Here is a 19,450-nt window from a genome sequence, read left to right as displayed (position 1 = left end):
CTGTAATTTTCACTCCATGCATCTGAAGAAGTGGGGTTTTTACCCACGAAAGCTTCTGCTCAAATAAATCTGTTAGTCTTTAAGGTGCCACCGGACTCCTGGTTGTTTTTAAGTATTAATACTACTACTACCAACCCATGAAACAACTTAGAACTGTCTCAAAATGTATTTTTACTCATTGAAACAGATGTGTGTGGAGAACATACTTGAATTCTGCAATTGCTCTCCATATATTTAAAGTGCCTGTTTGGTATCACCAGGTTTACATGGATTAACTGCAAGTATATCAATAATGCTGCATGGATTAACTGTCTGCAGGCCAAATTTATGTGTTTTCCTTACGTTGGGTGGGGCAAAACGCCAACGCCAAGTAGGTAATAGCATTAAAGTGAAAAATATAGGTAGATCCTCCGCTGGTATAAATTAGTGAAGCTCCATTGACTTCAATAGACCTAACCCAATTTACACTACTTGAGGCTCTCACCATAGAATTCTGAATACATTCTGGAAAGTTGTTAACACCTTCAACTCCCAATAAAATCAATGGGAGCTGAAAGTGTTCTGCACATTGCAGGATCAGACCCTTCTTCGGTTGCACTTAGGGCTTAGATAGCATGTGTGGAACTCCTAGAGAGGGAAATCAGCACATGGTCCTCTGTATGACTATTTATGCCTGTGGAAAAGAGGTGTTTATTATGTTCTTGCTAGTAGATGTGAATGAGATCTAAAGTGATGTGAATTACTCATCTACAATATAACATGTATGGGTTCAATCCAGCTCTTGTGAAAGTCAAAAGGAGTTTTTCTATTGAGTGAAATGGGAGCAGCGTAGGGCCCTCATGACTACAGAATGTATATTTACATAAGCACATACTTACTTGTATTATGTTTTAAAAGTGCAGATTCTAACAAATTTAATATACCTGATTTATTTAGAAGAATTCCTGTTGTATAAAGAAAATTGTCCACTTTCAAAAACTGCTGTGGCACTGTCAAATAGGCGGTCACGTTTGTAATATGGTGGCTTATAGGAAGTTTTATTAAAGTTTTGGGAAACTGAACACTTGGTTGAGATTTGGCATCTGAAAAAAAAGAGTAACATTTTAAATTAGCAATGTTTCAATCTGAATTAACACTTTCTATAGCCAAACTGTCCAGAAATCCTTTGTACAAAACACTGTTTCAAACCCCTACTCTCCAGTGTTTGCAATTGTCTAGATTTAGGCCAGTACTTGCCGCTAGCATATATACAACAACATCTGAAAACAGAATAATTTCTTCTTACTCCCATCCCTAATCCTTGGCTTCTCTAAACACTCTCCCCTACAGCAAATGTTCTCCAGCTTCAATCTTTCCTGAGGCAGATACATTTCAAATAACTATCTTGGGAAACCATATCGAAGACTACCAGAGCCTTTCAATGCAGTGGAATAATGCACATGCACGCCAGTGCAATGAGCTCCTCTGAGATTTCTGGTGTTTTTAATAGCGCTGATTCTCCAAAGGATGTGTCTTCAATCCATTAATCTCTTCCCCTCCACCTCCTACCCCTACATGTACAGAGTGCAAAATCAGCAGCTTTCTATTCAGACTCTCTTATGATTTGAGATGAGGTCAGAAATACATAATAAATATAGGGATAGTAACCTAATGCCTGCATGGCTGTAAACAACACTCACATCCATGGAAGGCTGGAAGATTTGGAAGGAGCTTTGCTTGCTACAATAAATACAGAATCTGAGGGCCAGCTCTTCAGCTGATGTAAATAACATAACCCCAATTCAGTGGAGCTGTGTCAATTTACACCAGCTTGGAATTTGGCCATAAGTAATATATCTATTTATTTTTAGTGGAAACTGGTGCCAGAAGCCATTGCTTTGCTAACTAAGAGTTGGCTATTTATGCACAAGGTGGAAAAACATTCATGAATAAGCCCTTACGTGCACAGAAAACAACAACATTTGGGAGGTCACTGACTCCTCCCCACAGAATTTGTTGGCAAAAAACAGTTGTATTCATTAGTTAAGGCACATAGTTTTACATACAAAAAGCGTTTACATCCTATCACGTGTAGTGCTGTACTTACCAGACAGTTTTCCAGTAATTAAAACTGTATCTTCAAACAACCATATATTAGCTTGGCTTTGTGGGAACAGTGAAAGTGTTACAGATGAGTATACTGTGGAAAGACAGACATTAAGAATATCTGATTACATGTATAGAAGTTTCAAAGAAAGTTGTGATCAAACATACGGTTCTGAAGGCAGGTAAACAAATGGGGAAAAGAAAAAAGGAATGGGAAGACCGAAGGACTAAGCGGTCCCACTAGTCCAGGGATGAATCATACTGGCTAGGCAGTGTGGACTACCAGTGTTCATGGTGCACATGTTCTGTGGATTAACGGATAGCTTGAGTTCCTGGACAGCCCATCCTCTTAAACAAAAAAAACCCAACCCCCTCTCCCCCCCCCCCAAAAAAAACTAGACACTTTAAAACACACCCTAATAGAATTATTAAAAACAAAATGTGATAGTTAAAAGCAGGCCATTCATGATGAAACACTGCTGAAAACATAACTAAATTGACAGATGGAAGAGTTCAGAGAAGTAGCTCTGAGCCACCATCACATTTCAGCCTCTTGGTACCCCATAATCCTAACACTTTCGATATTCCTAGCTGGCCTTTCACTCACTCTGCTGTGAACATGAGAAATACACACCTGTGTGTATATATATTATATGACATACATACATATATGCATATGCACATGCATTCACTTTCTTCAAATCATGCCCCCACTGCAGTATAATCTCTCAGAGTGGACAGATATTTTCAACAACAGTTAAAAATATTATTTCAGTTTTAAAAATCCATGTTATAATTTTGTCAAGTCTAAAGGGTTATTTACCTTTAATAACTGGCATTCAATCATGACCTACTTTGACTTCATTCAGTCATGTACAGTTCATTACAATTAGATGGATTACCCAAGGAAGAAATAAGCTTCAATTGCACACAGTGTAATAATAGGATTTTAAAGGGTTTACTTACTTGGCATTCTCCCAGTCTTCCAAGGCAATGGTGTTAACATGTAGCCCTCTTTGTAAGATGCAATAGTTAAACTTAGACCTAACTTGTAGGGAACTTTTATTAATACTACTCCATTGTTTCCAGTGAGTGTGGAATTCGTCTTTGTGTAGTTAACAAACACTTCTACAATTGCTTGGGGTAGGTACTGATGACTGATGATGTCATTTACTTGAACTTTCAGCATAAACACAGATCCTATGAAAAAAAGAAAAAAATGAGAGGTTATAACCAATAATGACTAAGCATAATGTTTAACTAAGCACCAATATTTTGTCATAGTTTAAATTACCATGCTGATGACAGGCAAAAGTAACCATATTCTGTGGTTTATTGGTTGCCAAGTTTGCGTATTTTTCTTTTTCCCACATTCAAAATTTTAGCATTCAAAATGCATTTGTCCAACAAGAATACTGTGATTGTTCAACACTAGCATCAGTGCAAAATTATGTAGATGGAATGCTTAGGGGATATTTTCTTTAAAGTACTTTTTAGTCCTTTTCTCTAGGTTTTCTTCTACCATCTTTCAAAGCCAGCTTTGTAGGAGAAGTGATGTCATAGATCAAAACTGTAACCTACCAAGAGGAAAAAAAGATAATGCTATTGGGACACAACATACTGAGATAGGAAACTCTGAAGCAACAGATGCTGCAGTTCCAAACCCAAAATAAAATATAGCTCCATTGGGAGCCAGATTCTCCTGTACCTTGTATGAAAGAAGTCTCATATTCCAGTGTGCTGTGCCTTTCCAATAGAATCTCAGCAACTCAGAACATTATTTACCCTATGTGATGGATTTAGAGTTGTCTCTGATAATTTAGGAATATTATGTGTTGACTTGGTTATCAGGATGTTTACTGTATGAAAATGCTGGTTTGGTTTAATAGCAGGGTGTGGGGAAAACAAGCAAGTTAAATGCTTCAAGGTGTCTAAGAGACAATGCCTGGGCTATTAAATAGGATGATCTCGCCTCCTTGGCTACAGTCAACTTACACAGCTTGTTTTGCCAATATGGAACGAAAGAACTACAAACTGTCAAGAAGGGGAGCAGCTGTTTGAGGTCAGACACAAACAGACCCTGATGGAAGATCTGAAGCAGTTAGGTCTCCTTAGGCTTCCAACACAATAGATAGATAAGCCTTAGATAAGATAAGCATTTTGGGGCAGGGACTGACTTTTTGTTTTGTGTTTGTATAGCATCTAGCACAACAGGGCCCTGATCCATGACTGGAGCTCCTAGGTGCTATGCGAAGAGAAATAATAAGTAGTAAGAATAGACTTGTGTAGATCATTTGTTGTTTTAAAACCCCTTCTCTCTTATCTTACACTTTGTTCCTATGGTTAAAATAAACAATACTTTTTTTCTTTTAGAAGGCCATTTTGGGTCACTAGATCCATTGGTCACAGACTCTCGAACGGATGAACTGCAGCTACCCAAACCCAGTCGGACCTGTTGGATTAAACATGTTTCATCTACAGAGTACTGTAGGACAGGACCTTGTCTAAGAATGGAAGAAATGCTTAATTTCACTGAGGATGAGAGTACATAGGAAGGTGTTTGCCGTTGCCTCTGCTTCTGCTAAATGATCCAGATTCAGAGAGGTTTTCTACATCATCACCAGAGTTCATGATGGGGCCCCAAAACCTATTGAAAAGGTCCTTCCTAAATACAAGGACTCACATCACCACCAGTCCCCATATAGAAATGAGGAATTTCCACCAATTTACAAGCTCATAGTGCAACTATGTTTTCTGGCTTGAAGAACAGAGTGATAATCCTAGAACAGCCAACAGAGAATGCTACCAGAGCAAAGGCTTATGAGATTTCTGTACCATAACCAGATGGTTAGGATTCATCACCAGCCAATCAGATTACAAAATGACATTTAGTAATTTGAGCAATGTAATATATTGCATAAAATAAATACAGTTCCAAATTTACAAACTAAGGAAAGGCAGATTGTAAGGTAACCATCCTTCCAGGATATGTTATTCAAGAGAAGGTCCACTTCTACATATTGATCTCAATAAGAGAAATGAGAATTTTGCAAACAAAACAACAAGACTTCATTGATTTTTTTTTAATGTTTTTGTTTTGGTGAATCTAAAGTTTTAAATCCAATGAAAAATATTGTAGTTAATTTGTTTGAAATTTTATTTCAACAAATACTCAAAGCAGTGTATTTTCATTCTATTGCAGGCACGCCTTATTACAGAAGGAGCACAATTTGACTAATGGTCATATTTTGCATGCCTGCATCTGAGCAGGCCTTATATGTGAAATTAGGTCCATTGAACGCCACGAGTCTATTTGGTGGAATAAGGATAAAAGGGGTGTAACAATGAAGAAACAGTCTAGGCCAAATTCATCCTAGATATAACTATGCAGATCTTACAAGTACTTTTAGAGTAGAATTTAGAGACATCTATTCCAATAAAGGTCTGTACAATAAAAGGGAAGCTAACAAGAAGCTGAGTAGTGACATGACAATAGAAGCAATTACCTAAAATAAATAAATAAATAAATTGTGCAGATTTTATGCATGTGCTTAAGTACTCCATGCACATATGCCTGTGCTTTAAGTTAAGTACAAACTTAAACACTTTGCTGAATTGGGGCCTAATTGATGATACAAAATGAATGTCAGTGGAGGACTCAGGCAGGTCGATTCCAAACTGGACAGCTGAATATCTTCAAGAACAGATCCAAAGCCATATTTATTTTTACACACTTGCTGCTTTCAGACAAATCATTTGAGAATCGATCCAAAGCTCTAGGATTTGTGCCGAATCCCAAGGATTTTGGATTAGCAAGTAGATGATCAACTGCATCAAAAGCTTTAGCTAAATCCATAAATAAAACAGTAAACATTCATTTACCATCCAAGGCTAAGAAAATAGCCTTTCAAAATGTACTTGTCAAAGTAACAGTTACAGATCTCTTCCTAACCCCCAGCAACAATCTCTGAAAGATGTCATTAATCAGAGGCTTTCCATTATAGCTAGACTCTATGATTATTCACCATCTACACCATCACCAACTACATATAAACGATTATTTACACTTCTCCAATGCTTAATAAACTCTTTCAAAACAATGAAAAGATCTACAAGATTAGAAACCAGAGTTCAAGTATAACAAATCTAATAATTATATTATCAGCTAATTTAAAATATAGTAATTGGGACAGTTGAGATTTTAGCCTGTCAGTTTCAGAATACAAAGAACTTCATTGAGATGCTAATTTAAAATAAGAATGATTTAAAACTACTGTTTCAGGAATTAAAAAAATAAGTGCAACTTCAGTATAACTCATCACTACACTTTTTTCAAAAGGCCAGAGTGGCCTTTATAAAAAGTGTTTATTAGAATGTATAAAACCATGTTTTGAATCCGCTATTCATAAGCCACCTTCATTATAATCATGATATGCATGTTTTGGGATATTTTTTGTCTGCCTTGCCACTTAAGAGAGGCAAAAATGATGGCTGGTTGAAAGACACAGATTTCTACAAAGTCCCATGCAAATAATAAAGCATAACCATAACATTTTAAAATGTCAGCTATCCACTGAGGTAGTTCTAACCTTTTAAAATCTAATGCTAAATGTCTAAGTATTTCTTTTCTGAATCCAACGAGTCTAGAAAAAGTCTTAATGTAGTTGTTAGTGAATAATGGGTCTCACTCAATTCCATAAAGCAAACAAATTAATAAAAATACGTAAAAAGGAATTCCATAAAATTAATACCCTAATTTCCCTCTTCCTTCATGTACATATGTCCTCCATTAATCCCAATGGGTATTACATGTGCATCAAGAAAAAAAAAGAATACAGGAACAAAAAGCAGCCAGTTAGTTCAGCTTTCATGCGATTAAATATATTGTCTCTGCGTGTATGGATTAGTAATGTTGCCCTCTACCAGTGAGTGGCCTACAGGAAAGAAATGGAACATGCTGTTACTTGTTAGCTAAATGACTTCTCCTTTAAATCAAGTGGGAGAGGTTTGTCGTTTTGGAAATGAAGGTTCAGAGTGCTGTAGCCCTGATTCCTGCTGTTCGTGCTGTTTATAATAATAATAATAATAATAAAAAGAACAGGAGTACTTGTGGCACCTTAGAGACTAACAAATTTATTAGAGCATAAGCTTTCGTGGACTACAGCCCACTTCTTCGGATGCATAAGTGGGCTGTAGTCCACGAAAGCTTATGCTCTAATAAATTTGTTAGTCTCTAAGGTGCCACAAGTACTCCTGTTCTTTTTGCTGATACAGACTAACATGGCTGCTACTCTGAAACCAATAATAATAATAATAATAATTTATATAATAATAATAAATGGAGATATCCCATCTCCTAGAACTGGAAGGGACCTTGAAAGGTCATTGAGTCCAGCCCCCTGCCTTCACTAGCAGGACCAAGTACTGATTTTGCCCCAGAGCCCCAAGTGGCCCCCTCAAGGATTGAACTCACAACCCTGGGTTTAGCAGGCCAATGCTCAAACCACTGAGCTATCCCTCACTCCCATACATTATTTATGTCTGTTTATAGAACGTGTGTTTATTGCAGTGAGCCCCTCAAAGGTGATTTTACAATGCAAAGGAAAATGCCAGAATACTGAACTGTCCCTTTGCAGCATAGCACTAGTACTATAACGATAAATATAATGCTTATGATCTGCTACCAGTCTTTTCATTTCAGATGTCCTCTCTGTAGAATTCATCTGGGCTGGTAACAGAAAAACAAAAAAACCCACCATAGATTCAATTACATCAATTTTAGCGGGTAACACAATCGTAGGGTGCTGTGCTGGGGACTTCTACAGCAGAGATGGACAAACTACGGCCCGCAGGACCGTCCTGCCTGGCCCTTGAGCTCCCGATTGGGGAGGCTAGCCCCTGGCCCCTCCCCCACTGCCTCAGCTCGCCATGCCGCTGGAGCTCTGGGCAGCGGGGCTGTGAACTCCTGCTGGGCAGCGCGGCGGTGTGACTGGCTCCAGCTGGGCAGTGCGGCTGCCAGTCCTGCTGCTCTGAGCAGCATGGTAAGGGAGCGGGAGGGTGGGGATGGAGTCCCGGGGGGGGACGGTCAGGGGACAAGGAGCAGGGGGAGGTTGGGGATTCTGAGGGGGGCAATCAGGGGGAGGGGGAGGAGGCCAGGCTGTTTGGGGAAGCACAGCTTTCCCTACCCGGCCCTCCATACTGTTTTGGAACCCCAATGTGGCCCTCAGGCCAAAAAGTTTGCCCACCCCCGTTCTACAGGGATCTTCCTTTGGGCTTAGAGGACTCCTAGGTGGAACTGTTTGGACCTCCATGCCCCCCATTATCTGAATTTTGTTTTACTAGCTGTGGCCTTGTGAAATTTGTCACTGGTCCTTGTCCTTTTGCCTAGGGAGACAAGGAGTGCTTCCCAAGAGTATTTGGTGAAAAAGACTGGAATCAGGCCATAATTCCTGGCTGAAGCCATAAGACTGAAGGCACAAAAACTGGAAACCAGGAGGGAATAAATCACATCCACTGCTCTCCAGATGGCTCCCAAGCATGTGGTGAAACACATGGTAGTCTCAGAAACAAGTGTTCAATAAAAAGGCATTTAGCCTGGGATCAAGGGCCTGGGAGAGAAAGTCTGACTTTCTTCCAAGGTCTTCTATGGACGGAGTGGTCATCATTACAAGGGCCTAGCTGCACCTCTGTCCCTTTGAGGTCTCTGAGCTCACCTCCTCAGGTATTAGGCATCATGGGGTAGAATTTCACAAGTATCCCACTCTTAGACTGAGCCTGTGACCAGAGGTATAGGCTGACCAAACAGCCTTCTTAAAACAAAGTGTTGTTTATTTAGCAGTAGGTGCAAAGAATTAAAGGGGGGAAAAAAAGGAATTTTTAAAAAGTCTACACACGTCTCTCTTACCATCTCCTGATGGTAACCAGTGTAGGCCTAACTTCCTCATCCATACCCAGAGAAGTCCTGTGTCAGTCTGGTTTTCCAGAACAACCACTGCACTGCCTCTCTTTAGAGAGCGTCCCTTTTAATACTGCAGGGAAGTGCATTTGTTCCCAGGCTTTGACCCTTCTGGTCAAAACACATTTTGTAGGTTGACTGGAGATGGAGGTAAAATCATGAAAGCTACCGGTTCTGGCATTGTCCCTTAACAACTCTTAACTGTTTGCTGAGGTAGCTATGTTGAGCCATTCTTTTCCTTCCTTCCTTCCTATTTTTCCAGACAGTCTCCTGTTGAGTTAAACCAACAGCCATACAGAAAACATGCCAATAACCAGGCCAACATACAGTATTCATAAATTATCACAGAGTATGTCCATATCCATCACAGCAGCCAGACAACCCTGCTTGTCTGGACTAATCCCGAAAGAGGGAGGGAGAGGGGGGAATCTACATCTGGAAACCCCAATAAATTTCACTCTCTCTCCAAAAGCTGCAGGGTCAACTGAAGAGACATTGCTAGAATCTGTAGACCTGCCTGAGAAAGAACGCATTATTGGGTAAACACATGTGTGTTTATCCCAGTGAATAAAAATATATCAGCAACGCATCACATCTGTTGCTCCCCATAAGATTTTCATTCTCTCAGTCTAGTTCTCAATTCTCTGTATCTGATCTGCTGTATTGTATTTGTCTGCTTTTTAAACACTGCTAAGTAGAGGATTTGACATCCCCTTCTGATACCCAGCCTCTTGCAGAGATAATAATTACAGTGACTTTGAGTGTGCTTCAAACTGGGGTTTTACTGATAACATCTGCATGCTACACTTATTCTCAAGATGTTCTGCATAACCTTAATTAATCTTGCATCGTGGATTCCAAATAAGCTATTAGGGAATCCCTGGCAGCAGGAACACAGGAATAGAGGGAGTACCATGCGGTACCATCAATATGACCATATGCTTTTTGGAAAATGAGTTCTCCCATCACCACAAACTCAAATACATATGGACCCTCATCAAGATGGACGCTGAATCACTACTTTCGAAGCATTATGCATCTTCATTACAGAATCGACTGTTAAACAAGATGACATCTGTTTTATATACAGGCGTTTAAGTGTTTTACCATAAATAGGACAGCATTTTAATTATGTCAAATGTCATGTAATTTTTATTTAAACAGCACTAAAGTGGCCAAGATTTTTCAGGATAAAATATAGTTATCTACTGATAAAAAGCAGATACTAGTTCACCACAACTATGCTATCTTGCCTATGGTCTATATTGTACCATGATAATTATTACTGCCATTGACCCATAATTTGCTTCTCAATGCCTTTTTTCTTTAAAAAAATAAAAGCAAGACAGAGATAAGTACATGAATAAATGCTATGTAATGCAGGGATCTGAACGAGAACCTCTGTAGGGATTTAATTATTTCGATTTATTATATCTAAAGTATACACAGTACATTAATCTGCAGTGAAGAGGTACAATAAAAACTGCGCTGGATTAAATCTAGTAAGAATTATGTTATTTAGGGTGATATTGTGCCAGCCTCTCCTATGCAATTCAATAGAAATGTATACTTTTGAATGTTTTCTAATACCTTCAAAATTACAGTACCAAGAGCGACCACTCATGGAAGTTAACAAAAGTGGTGCTTGTAAGAAGTGGTCTCTCTTCAAAGGTTTGCACACCAGACAGCAGAGGTGTTCTGTGGCCTCTGCAAGTAGTCGCTTGTGACAGGTGGTCTCTCTTCAGAGGTGGTCACTAAAGAGGTTTTACTGTGTATGTATGTATGTACATAACTGAGGGATACCTCCCTAAATAACCAGATGGTATTTCTTGAATGTGTTTATTAGAATTAAACATATAAGCTGTTTCCTTTACACAGTTAGTGTGCAAGTTTTGCTTTAAAGAAGCTACCAAAGAACAAATTTAATACATACATATGTTCTGTCTTTTACTCTTTACACAATACAAGTAATAGGAAGGAACCACAACACAAGAAAGGTGGGGTTCAGATAACTCTTTACTTAACATTCAAGGCTTAGCCACATATAGGAACCACTGCTCTGGCAGAGTTCTGGCAGCTTCTGAAACACAAAAGATGGTGAGAGCCATCAGAGGGCTCACAACGGTTTAAAGGCATACCACCTAATTCCTACACACTACAAAGCACATAATCACACATTAATTAAATACTTTTTTCCAGAATATATATATTATATATATTTTTTTAAAACTACAGCATTTTGGCTATAACTCACTTCTATTATGAGCCACCCTAACTGACGTATAACACATAACACTAATGTTGTAATCTCCAAAATGGCTCCTAACTCAATACCAGATCCACCTGAAGGTCCTGATTAGAGATGGTCAAAAAAAATCTAAAGTTGCAAAATGGTTCCAAAAAAAAAAATTATAATTGTTTTTGCAAAAACAACTAAAAAATATCTCACAACAAATTGTTGTTTTTTTTAAAACCAACTTTATTCTATTTTAGGATTTTATGCCTTAGAGGGGCAGTGTGACCTAATGCATAGAGTGCTGGACTGGGACTCAGGAGACATGAGTTCTATCCCCTACTCTGCCACTGGTATGTTGGGTGACCTTGGACAAGTCACTACAGTCCCTGTGCCTCAGTTTCCCATCAGTAAATGGGAATAATGATACTGATTTCCTTTGTGAAGAGATCTATGGATGAAAAGTGCTATACAAGAGCCAGCCATTATTATACAGCTATCCACCATTAACTGAGTGCCTTACATGTAAAATGGACCTCAGTGGACCTAATTTGCAATTCCTTAAGAGGACAGACCTAGCTACCTCAGATGCCACCTCTCCATCCCCATCCCACTGAGGACATATCTACCAGTGGGGACAGTCAAAACTGAAGAAACTAAGGCCTGGTCCCCACTAAGCCCCCACTTCGGATTAAGGTTATTAACGTAGCTGAATTCGAAGTACCTTAGTCCGAACTTACTGCGGGTCCAGACGCGGCAGGGAGGCTCCCCCGTCGATGCCGCGTACTCCTCTCGCCGAGCTGGAGTACCGGCGTCGACGGCGAGCACTTCCGGGATCGATCCCAGAACATCGATTGCCTGCCGCCGGACCCTCCGGTAAGTGAAGACGTACCCATAGAGCCTACTCTCAGACAGGACTCTGGCTCCTTTAAGAGAGAGTAAAAGGGCCAGGACAGTACACACAGGAGATCTAAAAGCTCCCTATCTAGTCAAAGAGGATTCCCCCAGTACAGGAACTGACAAATACAGGCAAAGGCTGCCTGCCAGGGACTCCCTTCCAAGCCCCAACATAGAAGACATGCCAGGGGTTCCCCGCAAGGCTTATGGCTGTTTAAGATACGCACTAATGATCAGGAGGATGCAAAGGTGGCTAAAAGCCACCTTAGCCCTGCCTCCCTCTGGGCTGCAAGTTCTTTGCTGAGCTTTTTACAGAAGCAGAAGAGGATCTCCCCCAGATTGTTTTCAATAAAGAGCTTTCCCCTGTGAAACGCCTCTGGCAATCAGGATGAGCACAGCATGGTTTTCAGAGCTCAACAAATGTCTCTGTAAAGACCCCCCTCCTCAAAAAATAAATAAATAAATAAATAAAGAGGAGAAAGCTGTCCCAGCATTTTCAACTCCTAGACTTCCTGACTGAACCTTAACTCTCAGAAGGCACCTCTGCTGAAGGAAAAATAGAAAAAAATTGTCCTTACTTGAACTTCTTAAGATGCATCTATTTACTCAAGTTTTACAGTGACCGGCACCTAGGAAATACATAAAATATCCTGTTTAGTAGTTGAAGTAACCATCAATCCTTAGACTCCTCTTCAAAAATTTGTTGCACTGCACTCAGTTATCTTGTCTAAACCAACAATTTTCTTTACATTTCTCACTGTTACTACCAAGTAAGAAAATTCATATTGGCACTCACCAGTTGGCCAAAACACCAAGTTGTATTAAATGCTAATGAGGCTATGAGGTAAAAAGCGAGGAAAAAAGCAAGCAGAACAACAGAAAAGCCAAATGAAAAGAAAAAACAGAATAATTGCTGAAGTAGCTCAAGAGCTGGTACTTAAGCTTTCCAGTTATTTTTAGTTCTCTTGTCCATGTGTAAAAACAGTTTTGTTTCTGTGTTAAACATTTCTTTACAAAGAACATTCTAAATATGGTATGAAAGAAGTTATCATTTAAATCCTCGGAATCCTCACATTCTCCATATATAAAAACACATCAAAATCTAAATGTCAACCTATTGCCTTTTTTCCCCTTGTATACAGGGCCGGCTCCAGGCACCAGACCACCAAGCTTGTGCTTGGGGCGGCACCTGGAGGGGGGCGGCTCGGTGTGGTGCTCCGGCTCCGGCCGCCGGGGAGAGCGGGGCCATGGCCGGGCTCGCCGCCGTCACCCCGGCACTCTGGCCGCTGGGGAGAGCGGAGCCCCGGCCGGGCACTCCGCCCTCCCCCCGGCGCTCTGGCCGCCGGGGAGAGCGGAGCCCCAGCCGGGCACTCCGTCCTCCTCCCAGGGCTCCGGCCGCCCTCCCCCACCGGCCCCCTCCCCCCGGCTGCCCGGGAGAGCGGAGCCCCGGCCGGGGCTCGCCGCCCTCCCCCCGGCGCTCTGGCCGCCGGGGAGAGCAGAGCCCAGGCCGGGGTTCGCCGCCCTCCCCCCGGGGCTCCGGCCGCCCTCTTGGCCCTGCTTGTATAACTGCTGCAAGATGCAATTCTGGAGACAAAGATTTCTACCTTCATGGACTATTTGGTGACCAATCCAGATGTTTTCTCAGCTCCAGGCATCACTCGGCTTATTGGAGTCAGACTCACAGGAAAAATCCAGCCAGACTTCCTAGTTTACATAATGTGGAGGCCGTATTTTAAAACATTTTTTAAGCAGCCAAGCAAAGTTTTAGCTAAATTATTTTTTTCTGTGGCTGAGATTATTCCACAGAAAAGAGCCATTTATCTCCTTACGTTTCTTGTCCTCTCTCCCCAATGTCCCTTCTAAGAGAAAAACAAAACTTAAAGGGGAATATTGTCAACCTGATAGCTAGTCAATTTAGAAAAACAAGCTAAAAGCAATTTCAGATTCTACATCTGTGTGTTCTCCTGCCAGTTTTTGTGGTTTATTCCAATCACACACTTTTAAAAAATATTTCTATCTTCCCTGGTAATGTGTGGAAGATCTATTCAAAAGAGAGGAAAACTGACTGTATGGAAGGAAGAGTGTAGCAACATGCTGTCAAATGCACAAAGTAAACAATATGAAAGGATATTTCTCTTTCAGTTACAAACACCCAAGATGACTGTAACAACAGTAGATTAAAAAAAGATTTCAAACAGCAAGTATGATATTTGATGTGACAATCTCCCTTAAGTTTATAAAAAGATTGCATACTCAAACATTCTGGGAGTACTGTAGTGGGGACAGCAGGTAAGAAAGAAGAGGGATGAATGTTACACTACAGGTTCATGTAAACTGACAGAAGTCACATTATTCCCCAGCGCATTAACCCTCCTCACCTTTTAATACTATTTACTACCTTGGCAAGTGGAATTTTCACTGCATTTATCACAGTTGATATTCTGGCTAAACGGCTTTGAGGCAGAAGACTAAATGTAAGAGAAACATGCTTTGAAAGCACTTGTACACTGGAGAAATTACTGAAACATAGTGCTCCAGCGTGAAAGTGTTACGTCCATCATAATGCTATTAGAGGCAAGGTCTGAAAGAGTAATCACCTGTGCAATTATTCTACTATATAAATAACATTCACCTAATTTTTTTTTAAAAATGCTCATCTCACCACCCATAAAGGCTAAATCAAGATTATATAGATCCGTTGCCAGAGAAAGCATAACTAAAGATTGATATAACAGAGTTTGTGTGTTTTTAAAAAGTAGGTCAACAGGAAGGAAAAAATACCTTGTCCACATACCTGCAGTACAAATATAAATGCTTTAGCTCACACATATTGAGCGTTAGGCAGAATTATACTGTGCCAACAAGCTCTTTTGATTTTATGTGGAATGTCTTTGGAAAGTTTATTTTAAAAGTCATCCTTTTCTTCCCTAGACAGTACTGACACTAGGACCAAAAAAATGACTATGCAATATGATGTATCAACATAAGTAAATACAGTGACACAGAAAAAACGTGTAGCGTCAATATGGGAAATAGCTTCCCTCATTTTTTTTCAGATGCAATTTTAGTCTTGGTTTGTGTAAAACTGACTGCCATGAGAAAAAAAGTTCAGATCGCATCCTGCTGCAGCACAACCATATTTATTAGGGATCTAGTTAAAACAAATAATTGCTAGGATATACCACCGCAGGTTTCAAGCCCACTGATGCTGTGATATATAGAGCTGGTGGAAAAAAAAAATCTCAAAATTTTGAAAAAAAACCCTTGGATTTACAAAATAGTTTTCTTGCAAACCACTTCCCACTTTTTTGGGCAGCTCTAGTGATATTGCTGAGAATACTTTGTTCACCTTCTGGTTGTAAGCAAGTTGTAATGACTCTACACCACTAAACACCACATTATTTAGCTACTCCCCTCCCCCACTTTTTCACAGTGGTATTAAGGCATGTATTTATCTGTCATGGTGGGGACATGCAGATTAAAAATGAAACTATTTCTCCACATAAAATGGAAAACAAAAGTGCTTGCAAGATGGTATGAATTTCAATTTGCCTTGAATACTATTGCTGGGTATCATTTACTAAGAAAACTCTGTATTTTCTTACTTCTCAGAGATCTTAACTACAGTTTCCTCTTCAAGCCTCAAATATGCAGGTGTAGTATGAACTTGTTTATCACAATAAAATGGGCTGCACAACATTTCACAACAAATTAACTGCTGGTTAATTACTCTACAATACTTAAGTTTCAGATATAACAAAAATCACCCAACTTGCAAACTCATCATGTTCATTTTTGGTGGTGCACATATGTATAGGCTGTAACTCGACACTGAAGAGATTCAACAGAACTCCCAGAATTAGAAAGATAACTCAATCTTAGCTACTAGTTCACTACTCCAGAGGAAGTGGGATTTGCTTACTGGAAATGCTAACCTGTAAAACATTTAACCAGTTGCTGCTAAATGGTCTCACAAATACAATTGACATTGATATAGAAGTGAACACAACCACTAAAGCTCTAATTTATTCAGCACAGCTATAATTCTAAAATGTACAAAATCTTATAGGTAATAAAAGACGGAGTTTGATTTCTTGCATTTCTGTGAGCAACAACATTCCAAGCTACCCTGTAATTCAGGCTTCAGAGTGTTGCTCTCCTATGGACATGTCAAATGCCTTGCTTAACTATGGAATTGCGTTTATGGAGTCCCCATGAAGAAAAAAAATCACTCTTCTACAATCCAAACCTCATAATTCTAAATCAACAGGGCATTAGACTGATTTTTTTACATTATGTCGACAGCTATTTTCTTTTCTCAGTGGATGTTCCTTGAGGCAAGTTGGTTACATCAGCTATACTGTTTCCTATGCTGAATACATCAAAATGCAGCTTTTGGGGAAGGATTTGATCAAGGGCATACGGATGCAGATTTCAAATACAGACAATCCCCACACTCTCATAGTCCCACATATAGTTTTTATTGAATTTTATCGAATATTAAGAAACTGTGCAACTCAAAGAACACAATATCCACTTTATATACTGTCCTGTGCCACTTCATAGCAATAGCTATTGCCATTGGATTAAACCAAAGAACTGCTTGGGATTTTTAGAAAATTGGTGTCTGTGCTAACTCTGTAGTTTGTTTATACTCCTAATGACACTGCACTGCAACTCCTGAACAGCTGGTGCGTTCACATCCTCCGCCGCGGCTGACTCTTGGGAGATGGCACAAGGGCATACCCTGGCTCAACATATTCCAGGATGAAGATAATCAGTCTCAGTTGTCACTGGGGACAAACAAAAATGAATCTACTGCTGGAGAAAACGAATAAATTCAGCCAATTACTGTTTCATACAGGAGTCTTGAAAGAGAATCTTCCAGAAAAGCCAGTATAACTAGATCCCATGCTAAATTGCCCACTGATCTGAATGGAGATGGGACTTCCCCCTCTCCTGCTACTAACAATAGCGAATATTGGTCAAAAGAAAATACAGGAGGAAACAAACTCTTCTTAATGTCAGATTTGGAAAAAAACATAAGAAAGGCCATACTGGATCAGACCAAAGGTCCATCTAGCCCAGTATCCTTTCTTCTTCTTCTCTCCTTTCTAGTCTGCCAGGTGTCCCGGAGGGAATTAACAGAACAGGTAATCATCAAGTGATCCATCCTGTTGCCCATTCCCAGCTTCTGGCAAACAGAGGCTAGGGACACCATCCCTGCCCATCCTGGCTAATCCCTTTTTTGAACCCTGTTATAGTCTTGGCCTTTAAAACATCCTCTGGCAAGGAGTTCCACAGGTTGACTGTGCATTGTGTGAAAAAATACTTCCTTCTGTTTGTTTTAAAACTGTGGTGACCCCAGTTCTAAGAGTAAATAACACTTCCTTATTTATTTTCTCCACGCCAGTCATGATTTTATAGACCTTTATCATATCTCCCCCTTAGTCGTCTCTTTTCCAGGCTGAAAAGCCCCAGTCTTATTAATCTCTCCTCACAGGAAGCCATTCCATATGCCTAATCATTTTTATTGCCCTTTTCTGAACCTTTTCCAATTCCAATTTTTTTTTTCCAGATGGGGCAACCACATCTGTACCCAGTATTCAAGATGTGGGCATACCATGGATGTATATAGAGGCAATATGATATTTTCTGTCTTATCTATCCCTTTCTTAATGATTCCCAACATTCTGTTCCCATTTTTGATTGCCGCTGCACATTGAGTGGATGTTTTCAGAGAACTATCCACAATGACCCCAAGATCTCTTTTTTTGAGTGGTCATAGCCAATTTAGACCTATCATTTTATATGTATAGTTGAGATGATGTTTTCCAATGTGCATTATTTTGCATTTATCAACATTGAATTTCATCTGCCATTTTATTGCCCAGTTACCTAGTTTTGAGAGATCCCTTTATAGCTCTTCGCAGTCTGCCTGGGACTTAACTATCTTGAGCAATTTTGTATCATCTGCAAATTTTGCCACTTCACTGTTTAGCCCTTTTCCCAAATATTTTATGAACATGTTGAATAGGATTGGTCCCAGTACAGACCCCTAGGGGGGCCAGCACTATTTACCTCTCTCCATTCTGAAAACTGACCATTTATTCCTACACTTTGTTTCCTATCTTTTAACCAGTTATCAGTCCATGAGAGGACCTTCCTTCTTATCCCAGGACAGCTTACTTTGCTTAAGAGCCTTTGGTGAGGTACCTTGTTAAAGGCTTTCTGAAAATCTAAGTACACTATATCCACTGGATCCCCCGTGTCCACATGCTTGTTGACCCCCTCAAAGAATTCTAGTAGATTGGTGAGGCATGATTTCCCTTAACAAAAATCATGTTGACTTTTCCTCAACAAATTATGTTCATCTATGTGTCTGACAATTTTGTTCTTTACTATAGTTTTGACCAGTTTGCCTGGTACTGAAGCAAGGTTTACCAGCCTGTAATTGTCGGGATCATCCCTGGAGCCCTTTTTAAAAATTAGCATCACATTAGCTATCTTCCAGTCATTTGGTACAGAAGCTGGTTTAAATGCTAAATTACAAACTACAGTTAGTAGTTCTGCAATTTCAAATCTGTGCACTTTCTTCTATTTTCTCTGTCTCGATAGAAAGGCGAATGGGTTAACTACTAACTTCTGTAGATCAGTACAGGTTCTGGTTTTTAAACAGGCAAATAACTCCATTCTCCTAGGAAAATAGAGGTTTCTTCATACAGTAATTGTTTTAGGACTTGAGGGAAAAGAATAAAATTAAGACATTCATTCATTATTTCTTTTCTTAATAGAAGGCTTTTCCCCTCATCTTTGCCTATAGCATATTTAAATCGATGTAGGAGAAACTATTCTGGCTAGAAAATGCAAGATATTCACGTAAGCATGTTTTACAGAAACTGTCTACAACATATTAACATCCCATCGGTAAGCAGATGAGAGCACCGAGCTGTGAGATTTATTTGGTCTAAGCTGAATGAACAATCATCATTTTTCCACACTTCACTACTGCCTTTATAGAACATGGTATTTTCAGCTCAATCTAATTAGGGATATGAAAGGTGCACTGACCTGTAAAGAGGAAATCAGATGTTCTGAGAATAAGAGGGCTTACCATGTATTAGCACAGCATGTGTAGAATCACGCAGAGCTACCAATGTGGTAGTTAGTTAATTTATATAGTCAACACACACAGCCATGTTCAGCGATGGTGCTTATTTAAAAAAAAAAAAGCCCAAAAGAATAAAAAATTCCTTTCCTGATGTTTCCATAAAAGCAGA

The 19,450-nt window shown here is 39.8% G+C and overlaps 1 protein-coding gene across 2 annotated transcripts in view; it reads right to left on the bottom strand.

Moving 5' to 3' along the window:
* Window positions 1-19,450, bottom strand: part of FAM171B (family with sequence similarity 171 member B) — a 69,835-nt gene that overhangs the window by 21,637 nt on the left and 28,748 nt on the right. For both annotated transcript variants that reach the window (XM_065561984.1, XM_005306565.4), the window contains exons 2-4: window positions 3,052-3,285; window positions 2,087-2,179; window positions 924-1,082 (exon numbers count right to left, since the gene is read on the bottom strand). In XM_065561984.1, the coding sequence (XP_065418056.1) occupies window positions 924-1,082; window positions 2,087-2,179; window positions 3,052-3,285 (486 nt within the window). The remainder of the gene's footprint in view (window positions 1-923; window positions 1,083-2,086; window positions 2,180-3,051; window positions 3,286-19,450) is intronic.

Source organism: Chrysemys picta, chromosome 11, assembly GCF_011386835.1.
Source record: "Chrysemys picta bellii isolate R12L10 chromosome 11, ASM1138683v2, whole genome shotgun sequence".
NCBI classification, from domain to species: Eukaryota; Metazoa; Chordata; order Testudines; family Emydidae; genus Chrysemys; species Chrysemys picta.
The sequence above is the reverse complement of the archived record's forward strand: the minus strand, read 5'-3'. Positions and strand labels throughout refer to the sequence as shown.